General features: G+C 39.2%; 1 protein-coding gene across 1 annotated transcript in view; it reads right to left on the reverse strand.

The window, feature by feature from the left end:
* fstl5 (follistatin-like 5) overlaps window positions 1-21,714 on the reverse strand; it is a 200,923-nt gene that overhangs the window by 40,278 nt on the left and 138,931 nt on the right. The window contains exons 9-11 of the mRNA XM_085469313.1: window positions 18,795-18,915; window positions 785-946; window positions 1-135 (exon numbers count right to left, since the gene is read on the reverse strand). Of these exons, the coding sequence (XP_085325439.1) occupies window positions 1-135; window positions 785-946; window positions 18,795-18,915 (418 nt within the window). The remainder of the gene's footprint in view (window positions 136-784; window positions 947-18,794; window positions 18,916-21,714) is intronic.

Raw genomic sequence — 21,714 nt, forward strand, 5'->3', positions numbered from 1 at the left:
AAGTTTTGCGCGCAGAGTCCTCAACAAAGAGCGAAGAGATGTCCTCGTCCACGCCGGCCTCATTTTTGGCGATGCAGGTATAGGCGCCGGTGTCCTCAAAGTGTACGTTGCTGATGTGAACCTCGCTTCCATTAGCTGCGAGGGACAACAGAACAGGAGGGAAAGACAAAAATAAAAAGACAATTTTCCTTCAGGAAAGAGATAAAAGGTGACTTCAATGTTACCATCCTCTGCTACCATTATATAACAGTTATGTGTTTGGAAGAAGGGTGAAAGGTTTGTTTCGGGGAGATTTCAAAAAGGTGGGAGTTCAAAGTTAGAATGTGGCACATGCTGTGTTTCTGTGAGATCTGGGACAGTTTTCCGCTCTGTAGTTTTTGAAAGCAACTTGAGGGGAAAAGCAATCTTCACTATTTATTCTGAGAATCAAGTGACACTTGATAACTTTACTTCTGAGCGTTCGATATAGAATTTGAACAAAAGACTTTGACGTTGTGCATCTTTTGGTGACATCAATCTAACAATGCCTCCGGTTCAAACAAACAGCTTTACAGTAAAATTAGTCACAAGAACCAACCAAGCAGCCACTGAACTAACAGGACAAATGTGTGAGAATATCAGAAAAACATGTGATCATCTATGTCACCCAGTCCTCTTTGATACATGAAGTGATGGCAACCATGGTCAGATATTAGCATAAAAAGTGTGAGAGTGGTGGTAAAAACAATTACAGAAAAAGTAAATACACAGGTGCACTTGCAGTAAACTCATTACTCCTGTTTACCTTGCAGAGTGAGCTGTTTGGACAGCTTGGTTGTGATGTCCATGCCATTCTTGAGCCAGGACAGCTGGGGGCTGGGGATGCCCTCTGCATGGCAGCGGAGGCTGGCAGTGACACCCGGCTCCCTGGCTTGGCTCTCTGGATAAACTCGGATGACAGGAGGAACTGAAAGATGGTGTAAGAGAAAAGAGACAGACAGCATACAGAAATGAATTAATGCTTCTGCATCCCTTACTGCTGTTTACATTAGAATCAGTTGAGGAGCTGAATAACCTTATTGAACAAGACGTTTTCAAGAAGACAACAAGTTCTGAACTTATGGCTCAGAATTAGCATAAACTATCAATAGGATTGAGTGCATTTGCAGCATTACCGAATGCCTTTAGATAAGGTTAATGTGCTCCACAAAGCCAAACAAATCAGATAAATAAGGGAGGGAACCTCTGTTCACTTGGTAGCTATTGATTTTCTGTAACCTCCTTTCAGGAAGGAGATGAGGGGATAAAAGAAGAGAAAACAAAATGTGTACAGAAATAAAAAAAAATAAATAAAAAAAGGTAAAAGCTAAATGTCGCTCTCTTCTGCAAACTGTTCCAAAAGCTGACTTGGCACATTTCTGCACACAGTGCTACTGTCATGCTGCCGTTTCACTTGTTTACCCTACCCTGAAGCAAAGACAAACAAAAATATCTCTCCGACATATTGTACTTCCAAGAACCATAAATTAACATAAATCTATAAAACACACAAATATATTAATAATATGCATTTATGCATTGGCTGAGAATTATGCCACAAATTTTGCTCTACACCCGGGGGCCAACTTGTTAGAGCCCTGCTCCACAAAACATGGAAAATATCAGAAGAATGAATTTGAATAATTCTTTATAGACGGAAGACTTCTCTGAATAGCATAACAATGATAAATCCTTTCAGAGGCATAGCAGTATGTCTGAGGAGACCCTTTCACTGGAATGGTGACTCAAACTTGGACAGTGACAATGAACTGTTTACAGAGCATCCATAAAAATACAGCATGATTCATTCCACAACAGCCTGTCACATATAAGGATGACAACCTGGCAGCAGTTAAAGTAGAGACATCAAATCTCTCCATCTTGCCATCTTGTTTTGAGCGATCCTTTTTGAGCCTCTGTGGCCCAAATCAGCACCTCCTTTTTTCCCCTCTCTTTTCTGAAACAGACTTCAGAGATGTGAGCGGAGGATGGAAGCAAGACTCTTGGCAGAAGCAGAGAAGGCAGACGTGCTGTAGAGACCATTTCCTGTGGGCACTGGGTTAGAGGAAGTCTTTACTCAGCCAGGTGAGTGAAAGGACTGAAGATTACTGCCATGGCCATCTGGTAACCACAGCACTCCCGGGCTTTGGAGCTCCCGTCAACCCAACTGCCAACACACTGTCCACAGTGGGCCACAAAGGTTCTTATGGCACTCAGGTTACCTTACCAATCACAGCCACACAGACACACCACTTATGCCAATGCCTCTTAGCAGTTACAATGCTGATTGCATAGAACTCTGGGAGACAATTATTTTGTACAATCATTTGAATAAAGTTTATTACTCAGGCTTAATATCCTCACAGATGCGCACACAATCCCCCAAAAGATCTGTTTCTTTCTTTTGTGTGTGTGTGTGTGTGTGTGTGTGAGAGAGAAAGAGTTGGGGTGGGGTGAAGAGCATAAGTTTTACAATCCTCCTTGCTTATCTGTTTTTGTGCCATATGCTTACTGTAAATCACTCTGTGAGTGCCTTGTTTGGTGAAACAACTTTTTTACTCGGTAAATACAAGCTGTTTAAAAAGGAAGCTCAAATCTACACCTGTGTCCTTATATCAATCATCCTGAATACACCAACCATAAAAATCATTTTTTAAATATCACATTTTATGTGACTTTTATGTCAATTAGCACGTTACGATTGGAGTCTCACTACTACACCTCTAAAAAGCATAACAATCATATGTGATTCATATTTGGTCAGTGCTCTGGTTTATCTGACCGACGTAGGACAGTTTTCCAATTTCATTGTACTACTATACTATGTATGACTGTGCAATGACAATAAAGAGTTATCTTATCTTATCTTATCTCTTTTTGCAGCCATAAACTGTTCCTATAACTCCTGCTACATTCCAATTGCACCCTGAAAGTCCTGTTCTGACCATGTGCAGTTTTACCATGAACCTCAAAACTTGAACAAAGCACAAACATGTAAAATAGTCAGATGTCTATTCATATTAATGTACAGAATTCACCTGCTTGCTGCTACTACTGCACATTCACCCAGTGTATATACTATATGTATGTATATATATATATATATATATAGATAATGTTCTTCCTCTACACCCCCCCCCCAATTTTTGCACATGTCGAGGAGCGTGTCAGGCTACATTTCACTGTGTGTTATACTTGTATAACTATGCATGTGACAAATAAAGAACCTTGAACTTGAACATCAGATTTTGTATGAAACTGACCCCATTTTTAAAATCGTCCGTGGAGACGAGTCAGCTGCAGAAAGCGTGACCATGAACATGGTTGTTATTTGTTTTCAATGTTCACAGGGCTGTTCAACGTAACTATGTACCCCACAATCAAACAGTCAATGGCAAGCTCTACGGTAATGTCCAGAAGTGCAGGAAAACAAGCTTAACTGTGACACAAACCATCATCTCAATGTGGAGCTACACCTGCAACATGTGCATGTGATGCACCTGGCAAGGAGCAAGAACGAGATATCCAACAAGCAATCCAAACAGCAGAGAGTTTGTTTTTATATATATATATATATTTATTAGGGGTGCAACGATACTTGTATCGATATTGAACCTTTCGATACAGTGCTTTCGGTTCAGTACGCATATGTATCGAACAATACAAAATTTTTAATTTATTTTATCAACTTTTCTTCTGACGATGCTGTCTGTGTTGAGAGTTCAGTGGATCTGCGTTCAACTACTCCGCCTAGGCTGCACTGTCGAGCGCAGATCCACTGAGCGCAGTGCAAGCTAGCAAGACAGAAGCTAAGCTCGTTGCAACATGGCAAATTGAACCTCCCCCACCCTCATTCAGATCTGGCCTTTGGAACTATTTTGGTCTTCATGTGAAGTATGATCCTGAAGGTAAGCGCGTCATGGACAAAAGTAAAACAGTATGTCGGATGCAATGCTCAATTACATGGTGGGAACTATTGCGTTAGCGCAGTTAGCTCGTTAACGTGTTGACGCCGTCCAGCCCCATCCACGGGGCGATCCGCGGTAGCTCGTTAACGGAGATTTGCCGTGTTGTGGCGTTAACGTCATTTCAGGTTAACGCTGACAGCACTAGTGGGAACACAATGAATATGACTGCATATTTACTCCGACATCATCCTAGTGCAAAGACAAGCAGACAAAAACAACAAGCACACATGCTACAAACTTTACCCGAGTCATTTAGACCAGCGGCCCCCAACCCCCGATGTTTAATATGCTGCTGAGAATATAGCCCAGAAGAAGCGTATAGTATAGCTTTTATTTTGGAAAGAGACATTTCTGTAATAAACTCTCTTTTCCAAAGATGAGTGATTTCTCGATCAGATAGATTTATTATTTTATCCCTTTGTTGTTTCAGCAACATTAAATTTAAAAACTGTACGTTTGAGTTCAAATGTATATTTATAATCCCATCTAGCATCAATGTAGAATTTAAGAGTCCAGCTTTGTAATACTTTGTAAAGTGTGTACAAACACACCTGCAGTGAGATTATAATTGACATTTTGAAATACCAAGTCATGTCTGGCATCATATTAGGTTTCAGAAGTTTGCAACCTTTATCTTTCTGAGTTATAATACTTCAGGTGGCATTTATTAAAATTCTTTTGATAAATTAATAAATAATTTTAAAATAATCATATGAAGGGGGAATGCATTGCATAGCTAATACATCAAGCACACGAGAAGGATCTAATTAACCAGGTTTCTTTATGTACAGTGCTAATGTCATTGTCATATCATTGTCATTGCGAGTGTAAATTTAATCACTGTGAAGTATGAAATGATGATTTGAATAAATAGAATGGATTTTAGTATTGGAAAATGCAAATGAAGCCACTGTATTTCCTCACAGTGCTCTTGCTGTGTTTCTGACTGTTAACCTGAATTCATTGTAGTTAAATTATAAGATGTTAAATTTCTTTATAGATTTTTCTACTGGTGCATATTAGACTGAGTGGCGGGATGTATTTTTTGTGTGGAGGTGTTAAAGAAAGAGGGTCGTGACAAAAATGGCATGTTCCTGGCCCACAACAACAACCCATTAATCAACAGCTGTATAGCGCAAGCATGGATCAGCCAGGTTCCCCTGAGTATCCCATCATTAAAAACCTCTCAGGCAGTCTGACAAAGCTGTGTTAATTAGTGTGTTGGAATTAAAAGAAGAAAAAAAGGATCATCAAGGCTTTTAAAAACCTAAGAAAATAACAGCTAACAGGGCTGTGGAAGGGGGCAGGTATGGATGTCTGAGGCAGGAGTTGCTCTGTGACATCCCGAGGTCACAGAAAGATGGACGACTAGATAGAAAAGCAGCTTACTATGACACAGAGTGCTTTTTATAAGTGGAGGACTTGTCACCTACAGAATCCCAAGTAGACATTAAGACTAGGCCATGGTGGTCTGGAGCCATGTCAGTTAAAGCCTTTGCCTCCAGCATTGGTAGGTTCTCGAGGAAAAAGCAATGATAGATAGATACCATTCTCATCCTCCCATCTGCGACTACTGCAGAGAAATGCAAGGGTCTAAAATGAAAGGATAAAGTGTGTTGAGACCTCTGGAGCCATGAAAGACACAAGTCCAAACCCTGGCAACAAAAATGAAAAGTAAGAGAGGGGTGAAGAATAAAATGTGTAAATGCCTGTGAATCACAAGGTCTACCAGCATAAATTTGAAAACGACTGAGGTTTCACAGACTCCCACTCATGCCAGGTTTGGGGAAGTGGATCCCACACCTCTGATTTGAAGGCATTAACGCTCAATTTCTTTTACTCATAGTGCAATAATATCACTTAGTTTCAAGCGTAAGCTCTTTAAAGTACATCATAGAAGTACAAATGCAAATGTATTCTAAATGCTGCTTGCTTGATGATGCTCTCTACTGGCCCAGACCCAACAGGATGTTTCTTGTTAATTACATTTGCAAAAGTTGGGGACTTGAAGAAAATTACATTAGGCACTTAGTGGTATTTTACTGATAGCTGAAAGTAGTGCTAAAGACTGTGAAGGAAAAAGGAAAAAAAATACAGTAATGTAGCTCCATCAGCTGCTTCACAAAGGTTTAGTGATGGTTTAATAAACAAATCCACACGTTAATACTGTAATTTATGCTTTTGGAAAATTAACCAATACTATCATTATTTCTGTCTCAGCTGGTATAAAATATATATGCTTAAACAGGTCAATAAAGCTGCTATAAGACTACTCAAACCAATAAAGATGTAATTTACAATCTCCATATAGTTTAATTTTATAGTCTCTGATAGACAGACATTTATTAGATTTACAGCATAACAATACCTTTATAAGCCTTAATACACCCTGAGATGTCCAGCAGAGATATTTTTTGAAATTCAAAGGTGGAGGCTTTGAGCCTTTAGAGGCCAGGCGCTCCAACTCAGGAACGAGCTGTCTGAGGAGATCAGACACAGTCGCTCTTTGTCTTATTTTAGGTTTTAAGTTTTGAGTCATCAAAGTGTGTCATATGTTTTATCTCTTTTTTGATACAATAAAGCTTTAACTCCACTTTTTTTCAACTTTACAACTATTATTCCTTTATCATTATCATCATCTTTAAGAATTAAAATAGGATTATAAATAAATTTGCATTAAAAAATACTAGCAAAACTCGTTTTTGCTATTTTAATGTGATTTCAAAGATACCAAATATGATGTGATCACATTTTTTTAGTCTTCACTCTCAGTCTGAAACAGCTGTTGAAAAGTGGCAGCCAGGTTGTGATCAGGGTGGTCTTTTGCTAAGGCCAATACAGTATATAGAAATATCTTCTGATACTATTGAGACTGATGGAAAGTGGATAGGATGAGATTGCGCTCACATCTCATCCAATTTTTGAGTAAATTGCTTGTGTGATTTCAGAAGGTGGAACTGGTTGGCACTTTCAGCTGGAGGTCTCTGAACTACGATCTAATCATAGCTGGTAACAACACTACTGGAGTCCAGTAGGTTACAGTCAAAGCATACTTTCAGCATGTACAGGTGCTATTACACAGTAAGTAAGAGTGGGACTAATCAGTGCTGTGAATGGGTATACAGTGGCTTGTGCAGGCAGACCAGCAGTTCCATGTGAGTGGGTCCTCTGTTGGTTTCATGGACCTAGTTCAACTAAACATCTGCGATGGGAAGGAATCACTGCCTGCCAAAATCTTTGTAACCTAGCCTAGTTTTTCCAACTTTTTTATTCATGAAGGTGCTCAGCACAACATAAATACATAATTAACTATGTAAGAGCAGGTTGAGGTTACGTAAGGCTGAAAATTCCCCCCATGCATGAATTGTTAAGATTTGTATCCAAATTATTTTGGGATATTTTACTTGAGAACGTTGATACACTGTCTTCCAGTTTTCCTTATATTATTCCAATATGCATTTGTGAACATATGATGCAAAATGTTTCATTGTGCTATATCTAAAAATTCCCAAATCCTGAGCTGGATCAACTGCATCTGGGCTGCAGATGTTTAGGTTTTGTCTTTTCGAAAAGTCATCGTTTAAAAAGAGATTTAGTGTTTATTCTTGGTCGTGGAAACCTTGACTTTGTGGCAATGGTTTCAAATTCCAAACAGCTTCTAAAGGATGTTTGCAATAAAATTACACGTGCTGTAGTGCAGTACTTAAATAACATTTGAAAACACTGCATACTGTGACTTTGCAGCGTTGTGTCAGATTTCTAATACCAAAGTTTCTGAGGATATATCAGTATGAATAAGTATTAATAAAAATGGGATTTCTACCTGTCATAAGTCATATTTAGCAATGGGGGATATCAGCTCTCACCTCTTCTTTAGACCAGAAAAGCTATTCAAATAGCAGAGCAGTGCATTTCCTCTTGCAAATTACACTTTCAAATATACAGCTTATGCATCAAGACTGCAAAAATCTGACTGCTGTCTATCATTTACAGCCTACAGTTGTTACTCTGAGCTAAAAAGCAGGTGTGCGGGGCTAAAACCTGCGTAGGAGGTGCCAAGTTCTATCAATGTTGCCATAATTCCCAGTGGCTGCCCACAGAGCCCAATAAAGGTCACTGCTTAGTTAAAGGCCTATTATTTGAGAAAAAGCTCATGTCAGTGAATTCCCCATGTGACTGTACGAATGTGGGGGAGAAAGCCCATCCTGCCCTACGGTCACTGGTAGCGTTCGATAAGTCCACCAAGTTATTTAATTCCCACCTGAGGTAGAATGAATTAATTAAAATGTGGTGAGCCAACCGTGCACATCTATAGAAAAAAAGAGGGAAAGCTTTGTGCGGTGTTGGATAAGAGCAAATTGAAATGTTGAATTGTGGCACTGCAATAACTGAAAGTCATACTTAATGTATGTAATTAAGTTCAAAACAAATGTAGCTAATATTATCGGGAGAATTGGGATAATTGTTAGTTTAGGAGAAGCACTGTTTGCTACGAATAGCAATTAACTACAAAGTGTGTTTGTGCATGTGTGTATGTGTGTGTGGGTTTGTATGAGTTTAATGGGTGAAACTTTTAAACTAATATAATCATTTAAAGTAAAGTATTACAGCGCATTCCTTTACAGTTTAATAAGTGCCCAGGGGACTATTTTTGCATGTTGTACCCAGTTTTCTCCCAGTGTTACCATTCCAGCAAAACACCAAAGATACCTGAAAAGAGGAGTTCCCCTGATAAAAAGAGTAGAGGCATGAGAGCATATGTAGCTTCGAGCTTTTGGCTTTAAAATTGTCGTCAGGAATAATTGGATGTGCTTACAAAGCAACAGGCAATGATACCAGGTGTGCCATCTGATTGCTCAATTCCATCAATTAGGCTCTGTGTCCACACACATTGGATTTTGCATCGGACCCATTTTTTTAGAGCACTTCTACACACTTGAGTGTTTATTCTTTTCTGGTTACAAAACATTCACGTCTTGAGTATGGCCATGTTCCTAAAAATCACACTTTTCAACTCAGAGTGCCAAGAGTGCAGTGAGCTGTGCACTGGAAATGCTGAGCTTCCAAGGATTTGTACGGAACAGAAAAATAAATGCTGCTGATGCAAAAGATCGTTATGGTGACAATGTTACGTCTATTGTACTTATTATTTAAATGAATAGTTAAAACAGTGTTACAGTATCAATATCTTCTCTAGTGCAACAATTAATATTTGTTGACCGCCATCATTTCAATCTGGAGGACAAGATGAAGAAATTTATTCAGTAGGACTCAGAATCATTCTTGTGGAGCGTAAACAAAATTTCTGCTTAAGAAAGTCTCACTATACATTTGCTATATACTAGTAATGGTTAAAATGTCTCTTTTTTGTTTAAATTATGCGTGTAGAGTGATTTTCTCTCTTTCTTTAAAAAAAGAAAGAGAATATCAGAGTTGTATTTTGTTTTAAATGTAGTTTTAAATGAAATTAACACAATTTATTTGATGTTGAGAGCACTGGGTGTTTCTGAAGACACAACTTCCTGTTTGTTAGCTGTTACTTTCTGACACCTTTGTTTGTTGCCAATGATTATGTCAGCTGAAAGCCTGACAATATGCTTTGACAGTATAGCTACTCTGATAGAGTGATATTTAATGACACAAAATGTAACTTAAAGACTTTTGACAAAGCCTGCCTTCTCTCACAGTAAATCCAGCTCTTTCACCAGAGTCCCCAAAACAACAGAAAGTGTACACTCATCCTTTCGAAAATCCCTCTCTCACACAGTCCATCAATGCATATGCACGTACTTGATTCCTGCGTGCAAATCACCATTTTCTTTGCCCAGACATTCGTGAAAACGAAAAGAGCGAGGCAAGCAGGGGGATTTTTCCACTCAAAACTCAATTCAGACAAGATGTGAGAAAAGTTGCATTCTGATGTGTTTCTGAGAGTGTCAGGAGAGCCACTGCCAGGAGAATGCGACACAGCAGGGCTGACAGCTCCATCATAAAGCTCCCCAGCCAGTCGTCAATCACTCAGCAAGGCTCCCGTCGGCCATGGCGCTGCAGAAGATGAGCAGGCGTGCAGAGACACACATACACAAACAAGCGTGGAGCACACAAACACCATGGCAGGAGACCACTTCACCATCACACGACTGGGAGATTTCCAACTAAGCCTGGCAGTCTTGGTACAGAACTTCAGTCAAATTGAACTTGTGGCTCATGCTATTAAATACACACAGACACACACACTCTTAATAGCACACATGAGCCTCTGTACATCTCCCTATGACACCGACTCATACACCACCTTGAAATACTGTCCACACACATCCACAGCCACACACCAGGACAAATATGCACACCACGATGAAAGCTTTCTCTCTCGGTTGTGATTACCCTTTCACCTGCATGCCTCCCATCGATATGTGGAAGTAATCATGCTCAGAAAACAGTTTGGTCCAGAGCCTGAATCCAGTGCACTATGTGAAAAATCACAAAGCGATTGAAAAAGTCCTTTCCAAGGGTAAAACAAAAGTAAGACTGCTAGGAGTGTTATTAAAAAAAAGATCTGGAATGGAAATTAAGTATAATGGATCTCTAAGGAATACCACGATGCTGTGTTTATATGCTTTTTCTTTTCTGTCTCAAAAACAGTAATGAGTGTACGTGTGCACAGGGGCTGGGCTACTTTTTTCTCATTCATTGTGTGTTTTCTATCTGATTCATTATTTACAACAAGGAATTTAAATAATACAATTTAAATGAGGGGAATTTGGTCCACAGGGCACCTGCTGAACATAACAATAGAAAGCAAAAACAAAGAAACTAAAAAAGAACAGATGTTTTGGGTTGTCTTTTTTTCTGTGGAAAGATACAACTAGAATTATAATAGTTGTAATAGTTCGTTGATTATAAATTCAGTTCTAGTAAAATGCAAATAGCTGATATGAATGACACCTGTTTTGCTATTTTATTTCTGTAATTTGTACCAGAAGCTTTTATTTTGAAACAAAAAATACTTAAAAGAAGCACTGAACAGTCATGTCTCAGCCCAAGATACTTAAAATTAGGCTTGTGGGAAATTTTAAACAGCCTTGGACCAGCTTGTTCCAGCCATCATTATCATAGATTTAGTGTTCAGAAATGTCACAGATAACTAAATGTGTAAGTTTATAACTTAACTTGTTCAGCGTGTGCATTTTTTCTGTACAGCTCTCATATGCTGTCTCACTAAGTTCACTAAAAGTTTGAGGTATGGCAACATCCATACAGCAGTTTCCTATGAACATCACCTAATGCTGTGTCACTATACTGTGCATACGATGACACTCTGAAGACTGCTGGGATCATAACAGCAGTAAGATAACTGGACCCAGCACCCTTTCCACAGAGGGGTTTTTCTGCAGAGCATGGACAATGGAGGAGTCATAAGTATCCCCCTCGCAGGACGAAGGCCTGAAGTGAGGTGATGGGGGTTGGTAGAGGCCATAAAACTAGAGTGCCGAAGAGGTCTGCAGCTTTGGAGATAACTGAGACCCAAACAACAAAACCAACTGGTATGTTTGAATGCTTATTCTACATTCTCTGGTCCTATGGACAATGATGGAAACAACTGGAAGGGACATTTATGACGCCCTGAAGAACTTAAACCACTCTGCAGAGAGACATGTGATTTGCACGCCCGGAGGAAGCACCACCAAGCTGGGATGTTTTTGAAAATGTTACTTTCTTATTTTAACTATTAGGTTTGTAGCTTGAACCTATTCGCTGGAACGTTGAAGACAATATAATTACACAGCAAGCAAGACACGAAGTAGGCAAAGTTCTTCATGTTTCTTGTGCACGGGAGAGAACCGGACAAACACCGTTCCTTCGCTTGACCCCAGTTGCTCTCGTCCGCTCCCCTGTAACACTGCTCTTTTATTGAGGTTACATGAATATGCATAGGTTCATTAACATACGACGTCTACATACAAACAAAGAGTACCTTGCCTGTGTGTGTGTGTGTGTGTGTGTTTGTGTATGTGTTTGTGTGTGTTTGGGGGGGGGGGGTCCAGAGTGTGATCCCATAAATGACTTCCCTAAACCTGCTGGTCTGGAAGTCCAGCAGTTCATCTAAACAAAAGGCACTTAGCCTAAAACAGATATAGATACGTTTATCCTACCATAAAACAATAAGACAAGGTACAACCTCTTCCCATGCTCCCAGGATGTAGGTGTGCACACAAAGTTTGCAGACTATTAAGGATCAAACCTCTACCAATCTAAAACTAATTATAAAACTCTAAGCATATATAAGTAGATATTTCTAAGCATAAATGACAATCAACAATACAAAACCTAACAACTTGTATCCATTTGGCAGAACCATAACTTCTACAAGTAAACCCCCCCCCTAAAACACCCAACCAGACACTCCAAATCTACACGTCTGTACACTCTTTCTGAACTGCTCTTCAGCACCTACGCACAGCAACACTCAGACCCTTTTCTCTCATCAAAATCCAGCAGTGTGTGGGCAACCCACTGGTTCTCTAGGAAAAACTCCAACACAGCAGCATTCAGCTAGGGGCTTGTAAGTATTCACACATCGAAAGAGCAACAGCGGAAAAACAGACAGTCCAGTTTCAGTCAAGGTTTATGCTTCCTGAGCTTCTACATAGGTAAGCTCCACCTCTAGCTCTATTTCTCAGAAATAAAGCCGACTGTACTTCCTCAGGAGGCTGAGGTCTTTTAACATCTGCAGGAAGCTCCTGAGGATGTTTTACCAGTCGGTGGTTGCTGGAGTACTTTTCTATGCTGTGGTGTGCTGGGGGAGCAGCACAGCAAAGAGGGACTCATCCAGGCTGGAGAAACTGATCAGGAGGGCTAGCTCTGTGGTCGGCATGAAGCTGGACACTCTGGTGACAGTGGCAGAGAAAAGGACATTAAAGAAACTGATGGACATTATGGACAATGCCAGACATCCTCTGCACACGGCCATAAACAACCAGAAGAGTCTGTTCAGTGACAGGTTGCTTCTCCCCAAGACAAGAACTAACAGACTTAAAAACTCCTTTGTCCCACACGCCATCAGACTGTTTAACTCCTCCCTGGAGGGGAGAGGGAGGGGAAACAGGAGGACAAAGGAGGGGGGAACAACTAAGCTGTAGTGCCTCTTCACCTCACTGTGCAATACCTTTTGTGCAATACTTTTGTAAATAGTCAACAGTGCAATAGACTCAATACTTGAAATGTGCAATTCACTTGTATTTTTATTTTTATTCCTATTTATTCTATTTATCCCCTTCGTATATTTTATTTATATTGTCTCTGTATTTATATATATATATGTGTGTGTGTGTGTGTGTGTGTGTGTGTGTGTGTGTGTGTGTGTGTGTGTGTGTGTGTGTGTGTGTGTGTGTGTGTATTATATATATATATATATATATATATATATATATAATATTCTGTAACTCTGTAACTTCTGTCGGTGCTGTGCTTTTTTGGAAATCGAATTTCCCAGAGGAACCCACCCGAGGGATTAATAAAGTTCTATCTAATCTAATCTAATATGACTTCTTTCAGGCCCCGAGGGGCTATTTTGGAGCAAGGGATTAGCGCACCAAGATTCACACCACACCTACCACCTATAGCTAAACTCAGGGTTCATAACAAGACCCCATGGGTATATGTTAGGTTCAGCAGGTCTCTGAATCCCCATTAGTGCGCCCTCCCTTTCGTACCATACACCCTACCACGAGCTCTTAACCCCCAACAACATGACTTCCAGGGGTCACAGGGCACATAAACAACAATGTTAGATGGTATCATCAATTCATTCTTGGATAAAAGTAAAAACCATTCATACACAAAATGCACATGCCAACTTTTGACAAAAGATACTACCTTTCACATTTAACACTACATAGGTTTTGAAATTATTTTTTTTCCAGAATGAAAGCAGCTTTGTAGAGAGGGAAACAAAATGTATTTTTCCAGGAGGAAAATTGGTTGGTGTATTTGACGATTCAACCAAGACTTTCATTAATTTACCCCAAACAACAATTTGTTTTCTGCTTAAGTGCCTGGGAGAGTGGGCAAACTTTGCAGCCACAGTATAAATGAGATTCAGCTCTATTGATTCATGTGGGTAAAGTGGGGTCACCGCAAAACAGAAAGAAAGGAAGACAAAAAAAAAGGGCCTGCAACAGAGTTCCAACAACAAATAATCACGACAAAATAAACACCTCGAGGATAATAGTGTACACTGAAGATAGCATTGCAGTATCTTCATTAAGATGGGGTGAACAATAGGAGGCAGCTAGCTGTCAATAAAAGCATGCAGACAATAGATGAGATGCTTGTATAAAATCCATGAGGGACATTTTGATGAGTCAGTTTGTGTGGGTAAAAAGGGATCAAAACCAAAACTTCTTAATGATCTTCCACACTTTGCACTCAGCTTACAATATAGAAACCTCTCTGCTCTCAGACGTCTTCACTGGGAAATCAAAAAGTTCCCCTAAATGTGCGTCCAGTCTAAATTTCATTAGTTGCTCAGAATAAAACTCTAAATGTATATCTTGCCATTCTCTTGCGGCCCCAAGAGTGATGGACAGCATTCTGAATCCACTTCTCCAGGATTACCCTATTTCAGCTGTTTTTTAATTGAGTTTTAGAAAAGCTCAGTAGCCATGGCAGGATGATAGCAGGTCCTCTGAGGCTTCACCCAGACTAAGCATGTGAAACTCATAGTCTTCAGTAAAAAGGTCATGTGGAAGTTAGAGTATTAATTACAACCAAAAGTCACCAGCCTCACGAGGGTCCCCATTTTCCATATACACAATACTGGGTTTATTAGGGCCCGTGTTTCTTTGCAATTAACCTCAAAGTAATCTTTTAGAAGAATGATAATGAGCCGAGTGTCTGTCAAAAGTAATGAAGATCTTGAGCTTTCCACACTGACACATTGTGATTTTTTTTTTTAATACATTCAGCTCATTAGGAGCAGTATGGAAGAAAAGTGTCTCATTCACACAAACTTGCCCTCTTCACCTTTGTCCTCTCTTTACTGCTCCCGTGTCAGTCTTTGCACTGTTATTCCCTGTACTGACTATCCCAAACCAATTAGTAAAAAGTAGATAATATACTGAACTGGTACTATTTCTAAATGAAAGTGAGGTCACATTGACTAGTGCACAAATAAAAGGAGAATACTCTGAAAAGGGTGGCAGTGCACAAAATAATAAAAAATAAATCTGTGAGAATGAAACGATCAGTTAGCCAAGCATGGCCCTACAGCCATTCCACTGGACCTGAACATGTAAATCCTCCACCGAGGTGGGGCAATCTATCAAGAGTAACGCTGCAGAGAGATATGTAGTGGAGCTCAGGACTCTACATAATGACACCTTCTGGACTGAACAATGATTTTATTGTAAAATGCTTTCTCTGAACAAGTTTAACCCTCTCGAGGCAGGCGTTGCCGATTTGCAACAGTTAAAAACTAACAACCTGATTACCCCACATACATATTTTATGAGTTTTTTTTACTCAGAAGTACCACTGCAGGACTTGGTTGTGCATTAGCAACAAAAAGTTTAATTTGAGCCCGAGAGGGTTAAAAACATAGCAACAGAGCATACATAACAGAGCCTTGACCATCAGTAACTGTCATTAGAATTATACCACCTCGCTTCATTTTATCATTGTCACGATTCAAGAAGGCTGCTCTGTCTTTACTCATTTGTGTGGAATCCTGGGTACTGGGGCTTCTAGTCTGTTCTTTACTCAACTTCCACTTTCCCACACTGCCAAAATTAATTCCGTCATCACTCTGGTCCAGTTGTTTTTTTGTTTTTTGTTTGTTTTTTTTTTTTTTGGGGGGGGGGGGGGGGGGGTTGCCTGCCTTCTGTGAACCAATCAGCACTTTCTTTTATTTGCACCTGCAGCAATATGCAGCTGCTCTGACTTTGCATACAATATGCACCATCCTGGGTGGATTGTACTCAGTTAACATAGAAGTAGTCTGGTTTTGCATTCTCTGCCACTCGGGAGACTAATCAGCTGATGCGGATTTTTCTTCACAATCAATTGCTAATTTTCACATTCAAAAAGCTACACTTCTATTCTATTACATAATAATAATTTTTCTATCAGGATACTACGTGACACCTGCCAACATTTAGTACATAAATGACATGACCTTCATTTTCTTTAATTTATGATGAAGGCCACTTATTTGAAACATTAGCATGCTTATCAAAATCATGAGAATTCCTTGAAGGAATAAAAATGTGTCAACTTTTCCTTAAATTTTATGTACTACTTTTCTTGTTGACACAATATTTAAAAAACGTGACTTTAGTTTAGCACCATCAAAAAGCCAATACTATCATCACTACAGGGTTTCCCTGAATATGAAATATGGCTTTTATTTCGCTTTAAGTGGGGGTTAATTTACTCAAGCCCAAACACTTTTTTTCTGTATGAAATGACCAAAAGTTGCAGAAAAATACATAAACATTGAAAGACAGGAAACATAGACTCTTTGCCTTAAATATACTTGAACCAGTTGTGCTTAGGTGTACAGTCACCCCCAAAGGCCCATTGTGAGCCAAGAAAAGCCTTGTATGAGGAACACACCTGTTTCAAAGATTTATTTTTGAGAACAGACTTATAAGTCTAGCAGAGGCAGATAGAGATCTCACTAGAGTATAAACTGGATTTTAGCATTCAGTCTTTTGGACTTTTATTTGAGTGAAATGACAAAAGAAATTACAAATACACAATAACTGATTTGCATGGCCACTCGTGGCTGCAGGAAGAAGCTATAAATGCAACAGACATCTAATGAACTCATTACTGGATAAGGCAGACTTGTTTGCAAACAGTTGCTTATTTACTCATGTTAGGCATTACACCAAGAAGTAAGAAGTAAGAATGTCTTAGAATTGTAATTCTGATCAATAGTTAAATATTAATTCCAGCACTGTTTGCTGGACTGACTTCTCCTCTGGGAAGTGTCTGAATCTTTAGCTGTTCAATGCCGCCACCAGGTAGTTTGCTTTTTAGTGTTTGCTTTTTAGTCCTGAGCATATAGTGCAAACCAACTTTTAGAGAAATCGCTCAGGCTGCTAAACAATAAGATAAAAAGCTAGCTCTTTCAGTCTGCCACAGTTTTTTCCTATCAATTGGTATTAGTGTGACTACATCTTAAGACTACGTTTTACTTTTGGGATAATGCACTCATGCGGTATGAAAAACATCTGCCTTATGTTATCCTGCCATTAATTACGGAGCAAAAAGTTTTGAGATATTATAAATTTATAGAACCAGCTAAGAAAAAAAGCCCCACCACAGCAGAACCTGGCATGCAGTTTTAAGCAGTAGGTATGGTGACAACTATTCCTGAGTGCAGCATGATATTTTACCACTTACCCATTTACTTACAGTCTCCATTAATAAAGAGTGCCCTACACAATGATTGTTTTGAAGTGATTTTGCAGAGGGACATTTTTCTAAAGGACGACTGTTCCAGGAAGAAATACTTAGAAAAAAAAAGACAATTTTCTCAGAAATGAATTTCTACTTTTCTACTCTTTAGAGGCTGTTTTAAAAGCCCATTATTGGCTCTAAATGCACCGCTACAGTCAAGTCCACAAGTCCATTTTTGGACAATGATTTTTGTAATTTTGATTTGTACAACACTGCAGTGGATTTTAACTCAAACAATGAACATGTGATTGAATAAGAGACTTTCAGTTTTAATTCAAGTTATTAAAAAAATTATTCCTCTAGGAATTATACTTATTTTTACACATAGCCTCCCATTTTCAGGGGCTCAAAAATAGTTAGACAACTGACTGACAATCAGATTCCTAGCCAGGTACAACCTGTTCCCTTGTTATTTCATTACAAATTAATCTCTCAACATAAAGAAATGTTGATGCAAGAAAAACGCCTTCACAAAATCGAATCAAGTCAAGAACACACTCAGGGAGGTGTATCATTGTCAAGGCCTTCATGAATGCAATTGCAGAGGGTTTACCAAGAGGTGCAAACCACTGGTTACACTCAACAAAAAGGCCAGATTAGAACAGCTCATGATCTAACCTACCCCTAAACCCAAACCCAAACCCTAACCCTAACCTTCCCCAGCATAATAGAGGTAGTATTATGGCATAGCTTAATGCCATATGTCATGGCTGCAACTGGAACTGGATCACTAGTGTTTATTGATGATGCGACTGGTGACAGAAAAAGGATGATTAATTCTCAAGTGTGCAGGGCTCTTTGCTTAGATTCAGCCGAAAGCTGCAAAACTGATTAGACGGCACTTGACTGTGCAAATGAATAACGACCCAAAGCATACTGGAAAAGGAACCCAGGAGTTTTTCAAGGCAAATTCCCCTTGAGTTTGAGCTGAGAGTCTGCACTTGAATCACATCTCTGTTCTTTGATTTAAAACCCACGGTGGTCGTGTACAGAGAAAAAAAAAACAAGACAAAAAACCCCCAAAAAACACAAAAATGTTTGACTGTTCAAATACTTATGGTCATGACTTTTTAAGAGCAATATAAACAAAGACTGGATACAACCACAAATGTGACAAGGGACTGTGGGGACAAATACAAAGATTATAATGACCATTGTGAGATCATAACAAAACTCTAAATGTTAACAGTAAATGTAAATTTGCCTTAAACCTGGCAAGAATGTGTTTTTTCCACTTTGTTACTATTATTTACCAAATATCGATTTTCAGATGAAATCTTAGCATTAAACAGGGCTATTGTTTTACAAATAGTGTGACAAATGTATGTGTAAGCCTCTTACCGTTCACTTGAAGAGTGTGGGTCTGAAACAGTTTTTCATATCCATCAGCATAACAGGTGTAGTTGCCCATGTGGGTAGTGGTGACCTTGGTGAAGTACAGTGAACCGTCATCCCCAAAATCCTGCCACACATAGAAGGAAAATAAATAAATAACAGCTTTTATCACTTACAGAAAGCTACCAGAAGCAGCAGGTTTGGCTTTAGGCATTGAGAGCTTGAAATGAATCGTGTCAGTTGAAATGCAACAAGCCTGTGGCGTGCAGATGAGAATCGTTTATAGAACAGGAAATTAAAACTACCACATGACAACCAAAAAGGCACATTGCTGAGCTAATGGCCATCAATCTAAGTCAAAAGTTGAAGCCATTTTGTCCCACAGAACACAGTTAAGAAGAATTGTTTTCAGTTTTTCCAATCAGTGGAAGAAATCTGATGGAAAGGAGCTGAGGTGACAGATGATTACTGTAGAAATTACACATCCATCCATCGGTGGTGCGGCTATATCAGATGTCGTAGGGTAAGAAGTACACCCTGAACAGGTTATTCACGTTCACATCTACAGTCAATTTAGAATCACAAATTAACCTAACCTCGTGCATATCTGTGGACTGTGGGAGCTAGAGTACCTCCCACTGATAAACGCAATTTCCACACAGAGTGGATTCAAACCCACAAAAATTACAGTGTTTCACAAACAAAAAACAATGAAATATTAAAAATAACAAAAGACACTCATTTGAAATGTAACTGACCTTGAAAAAGGCAAAACATTGACACTTTGTGTCCATGCATGTTCCACAAATACACAAAGCAATGCTCATGTGGTTTATTTCAAGCGAAACAAAACCAAAACCAATCTATGAAAGCCAACTGAAACATGATTAATTCATGCTGTGTTGTGGTTATTAAGCCAGAGAACAGGAAAAGAAAATGGTGCCGGACATGGAAGCAAAGCAGGCAGAGGAATAAATTGTTCAAGCTGCAGCACAGAAAGAAGCCCCCAAAGCTAATGAGCCCGTTGATGGTGTGCTGGCAAAGAGTGAATGTCTGCCCTCTTGGTAAGATCACACTGCAATAAAAAGTCATCTTCACAAGTTACTATAATACATTTTGGTACTACGTTGAGCCCTGGAGTAATATAATAATCTACTCCTAAAAATTAATTAAAGAGGTGCTCTTTTTCTGCATTGGATTCGTATAAAGTAATAAAAAGACTTCTTCTGCTTGAAAGAAAAGTAAAAGTGTTTTTCTCGTTTTTACAACCCTAAAGGAGAAAGAAATGTAATAGTTTACTTTTGACGTAAACATGCTAATAATGCTAATGCACAGGAAGTTACCTGGGATATTATGGTTGACTATTATTTATTTATTTCCTATTTATTGACTCATTCATTAGTATTAGTGTAACTATTTATTGTGTTTGGCAATTTCACTCTTGAATTCCAAGTTGTTGACACAGTTTTTTAAGGTAGTAACTATTAAAAAGAAGACATTAATATTTAGAATCTGCTTCTATATTTGAGAGGAAAAAATAAACGTACATTGAATTATATAACAACACTCCTTTAAGCGTATCATCTAAATCAAGCGAATACATTATAAATCTTCTGGGACTACTTAAATAAGTGCTTGTTCTTACAATAACACTGTGTTGCACAGTGGCTTTTCAGAAATGAGCGTGCTGCGGCACTTTGCCTTCATTAGAGTTTTCACCATTGCCATCTAACTTGATGAGGGCCAAATGCCAAAACGTGTTCACTTCTGATTGCTGCTACGCTTAAAAAAAATCATTCAGATATCTTTTAGCAGTGTGAACATTTGCTCTTAAGGATATCCTTGATTCTGCTTCAGTGCTTCTGGTTTATTATACCTGTACACAGCATTGTCAAGACTCAGCCTTAATTACAACCCTCTATCAGAAGAGTTCATAAGAAGAAATGTACCTTTTCTCATTAAATAGCTTTTAACATTTTGATCACATCTCTGCCAGCTTTACATCTTGACATTCAGCTTACCCTTAAATGTCTGCAGATGAGCGAGGACAGGCAGTCCTCGTGTTTACAGGCAAACTGCGTGTTTATCGGTTCGTCCCGGTGTGCTCCGATCTAACGTACAAGCTTGGTAACGGGTCGGGCTGAGTGAAGCATCAGAGCTCCACAATATGAGGGGAAATCGATGGTGCGTTTTGGCCCCTTGGGCTCAGAGCATATTGTGTCACCTTCTTAAATGAAAAATGAATGGGGGGAGAAATGAAACTCACAGGGGTGGAACGAGCCACGGCGGAGGCTGTCGACAAGATTCCTCCACCTCACCTCACCACCCTAACCTCAGCTATCAGCAGCACCCAGCTCTGTGCACACGAAACAGGCAAGGGTAGGACTACTCGTAGGGAAAGGAGACAAGGGCAGGCAGAGGTGGATTTACAAATAGGCCATAGTCCTCAAGAAACTATAATTAATAAAGCTGTCACTGCCCAGTCACCTCTGAAAGAACATTGAAGAGCCACCTCATTGAATAGCTAACCTGTGGTATGATGAGGCATTTCAGACAATGGCCTTTGAAGACGTTTCTAGCTCAGCCTCGTGAAACTTTGTTAGAAGAACACGACATTTTGAGTAAAAATACCCTCCAGTGTAAACAAAGACGGAAATGTTTTGCAATCCAGCTAAAAATAGGCTGTTCGCCATTAAAATGTCAGTTCAATTTTATACAAAGAACCATTTTATTACTTACCTCTTTGTATTTCTATCCATGCAAATATTTTCATTTTTATGTGCCTATGTTTATAAGATTTCAGCTGTTGTAATTACTCCTGCGCCCCAGCACAATGGAGGTGAATGGTACTAATCTGTTGAGCTAACAAAACTGACATTTAAAAAAGGTGCATCTTTTCCTAGAAACACTTTTTTGTTTCAACTCC

The sequence above is a fragment of the Copadichromis virginalis genome, linkage group LG2 (genome assembly GCF_057382275.1).
Source record: "Copadichromis virginalis isolate Kocher_CV1m ecotype Utaka linkage group LG2, C_Virginalis_male_GT1.1, whole genome shotgun sequence".
Lineage (NCBI taxonomy): Eukaryota > Metazoa > Chordata > Actinopteri > Cichliformes > Cichlidae > Copadichromis > Copadichromis virginalis.